The sequence below is a fragment of the Mus caroli genome, chromosome 13 (genome assembly GCF_900094665.2).
Source record: "Mus caroli chromosome 13, CAROLI_EIJ_v1.1, whole genome shotgun sequence".
NCBI lineage: Eukaryota > Metazoa > Chordata > Mammalia > Rodentia > Muridae > Mus > Mus caroli.
Genome location: NC_034582.1, coordinates 94214885 through 94217470, shown reverse-complemented (window position 1 = coordinate 94217470; position 2586 = coordinate 94214885). Strand labels below are relative to the sequence as shown.

General features: G+C 44.5%; 2 protein-coding genes across 4 annotated transcripts in view; both read left to right on the top strand.

The window, feature by feature from the left end:
* The window catches only part of LOC110307932 (general transcription factor IIH subunit 2), a 50819-nt gene extending 48442 nt beyond the window's left edge, over positions 1-2377 (top strand). For 2 of the 3 annotated variants that reach the window (XM_029468288.1, XM_029468289.1), the window contains exon 18: positions 2291-2377. Coding sequence is in view for 1 of the 3 variants with exons in the window: in XM_021180220.2 (XP_021035879.2) it covers positions 2291-2301 (11 nt within the window). In the remaining 2 variants the exon portion in view is untranslated. The remainder of the gene's footprint in view (positions 1-2290) is intronic. The other variant, XM_021180220.2, reaches the window with a different exon arrangement.
* Positions 2294-2586, top strand: part of LOC110308704 (baculoviral IAP repeat-containing protein 1e) — a 420416-nt gene continuing 420123 nt past the window's right edge. Inside the window, exon 1 of the transcript XR_002379603.2 lies at positions 2294-2438. The gene's annotated coding sequence lies outside the window, so the exon portion shown is untranslated. The remainder of the gene's footprint in view (positions 2439-2586) is intronic.

The following is a 2586-nucleotide window of genomic DNA, read 5'->3' as shown; positions in this document are numbered from 1 at the left end:
TCTATGATAACTCCAGCTGTGTCAAGTTGACACAAAACCAGCCGGTACAAAGAGTTTTTTTTTTTTTTTTTGTTTTTTTTTTTTTTTTACAGAACCAAGTAATTTTATGAAATTGTCTCTGCCAGCTGATGGAATTTGGTATTTACTTTCCTCTGACATGCATGGTAAATATATGCTCATGTCACAACAATGCTTTCATTATTAACATTTAGAACTGGCCTTGGTGATGCAAACATGCGTAGTATTCTGTAGCCTGCGGCGGTATGGTCTGGGTGTTTCCAGGTGCTTGGCCTCTTATTCAAACAACTGAAAATAAAGTCTCAAAGAGATTTTCTAAAGAAGCAAAAATAACTATCCAGAGCTAAGTGATGTTACATATTTAGAGAGGGAGACACTGCCAAGATTGACAAATGGCTGTGTCAAAGAGAGTCCGGAAGCACCCTGACTGGTGTCTGGGGCTTTCGATCATGGGGTTGAAGAAGAGGAAGGAGTTGCTTCCCAGTAAGGAGATTGGTTCTTTATTTTGTCTGGCAGGCTGAAATTAACCAAACCTTTAAGTTCCTGAGTATGACCCTTTCCATAATGCATCTAACTTTCTTCATATGCATACCTAATTATACATAACAATAAAATGGTCAATAGTGGGGCAATGGGCTATTCACAGACAGGCTGGTCTCCAATTGAGTTGAGGCCTGAGCCCCGGGTAGAACCTGATGGGTGGTAATTCCCACCTACATGGGATGGAAGGCATTCCCTCATGTCTCCTGGGGCCCTGGCTCCTGTCAAAGTTACTGTCCCCACAGTCCCCATAGGAGAAGCTGTGGCTAGCAGTCATGTACACAATGTCTCAAGCTTCGGACCTTCAGGATAGTCTCCTCTCAGTTACCTAGCAACAGCAAGATAACAACCCCACTATAAGAGGGGCTGCTTGGCCCCTCCTCACTCTCTTAAACTCTTATGTTCCTTACTCTCTCTCTAAGCTTTTACCTCTCTCTCTCTAAGCCTTCACCTTTCTTACTCTTTAACTCTCTTTCTCTCTTTCCCTCCCTCTTTTCTCCTCTTGGCCATGGCTGGTCTCTCTCTCTCTCTTTTACCTTCTCTCTTTCCCCCTGACTTTCTACAATAAAGCTCTAAAACCATAGATTGTCTTTGTTCATCAAGGCCCAGACTAAGGTCTCTTGCCTGCACGGGAACCTCTTCACCTCTACCCTCTTCCTGTATCCCTGGGATCCCTATTCTGTTCTCAGCTCCTCTGCCATATTCAGCGTGGGATGACAGAGACTGAGAACCTGGTATCGGCGGCTGCCCCTTGTCCACCACACACCGTGTTGGTTCAGTGGCTTTACACAGCCAGATGCCCACCCGGGGCCAAGTGGAAAGCGTCTGGCACTCCTCCCGCATCTACCTGTCCAGAGCACAGGAACTCTGGCTGGATGCAGGCTCTCTCCCTTCCCCCTCTTTCCCATACACCCGACAGCCCACAGTCAATAGGCAGCGTTCCATAATTTTTTACTTGAAGACACAGTTTGACTTCCCTGCATATGTGCCCCAAACCAGTTCAGGCTAGATCAGCCTGTCCATTCTTCCTTCCTAATACATTGATGCTATCCATTGTCTAAACTTAAATGTTGGTAGGAGTGGCTCGGAGATGAACCCAGTGCAGGGTGGATCTGAAGGAGGAGTATATGTAGGTTAGTATAAGTGAGAAAAATGCACAACCCAAACCAAATAGGATCCCAGGCCAAACAAACAGTCTCCTATGCTCCTTGACCACAAGTTCTAGGCTAGCATGGGACACATAGCATGACCCTATCACAGAATAGCAAATGAACAAACAAACAAACAAACCTTTATGGATGAACCAGGCTTATTTGTCTTGTTTACTGTTTGTTCTTATGGGCTAGTCAGCTTGCTGGAATCACAAGTAGACACAGTGATTATTTCTTGAGTCAGAACATGAAACCTGATGTTTTGTGTTTTCCCAAAACAATGTCCTTTTTGTCTTGACAATCCAGGTATTACTTTAATATCTCTGCCTTCATTAAAAGCTTAGAACATGATCTGTATTTAAATATTTTGTTACCTTTACTTGGTAGTGTGGGGTAGGGGCATGAATGTGTCCATGTAATAGTCAGGACAACTTGTGGGAGTCAGTTCTCTTCTTTCAGCACATGGATCCAGGGGTTAGCTGCAAGTGTCTAGCCACTGAGCTACACCATGGGCGCTGAACCCATGCTCTTTATAGTTAAAACATTCCTATCACCATTATCTGCTTTCCTTGGTCCTTTAGAAAATGGCTGAGTCCTCCGAGGATCGAATTTCTGAGATTGATTATGAATTTCTCTCTGAGCTCTCTGTTCTTCTCGGGGTGGATGCAGTTCAGCTGGCAAAGAGCCAAGAAGAAGAAGAGCATAAAGAACGGATGAAAATGAAGAAAGGTTTTAACTCACAGATGCGCAGTGAAGCCAAACGACTAAAGACTTTTGAGACCTATGACACGTTCAGATCATGGACGCCACAGGAGATGGCAGCTGCTGGGTTTTACTACACAGGCGTGAAACTTGGGGTTCAGTGCTTTTGCTGTAG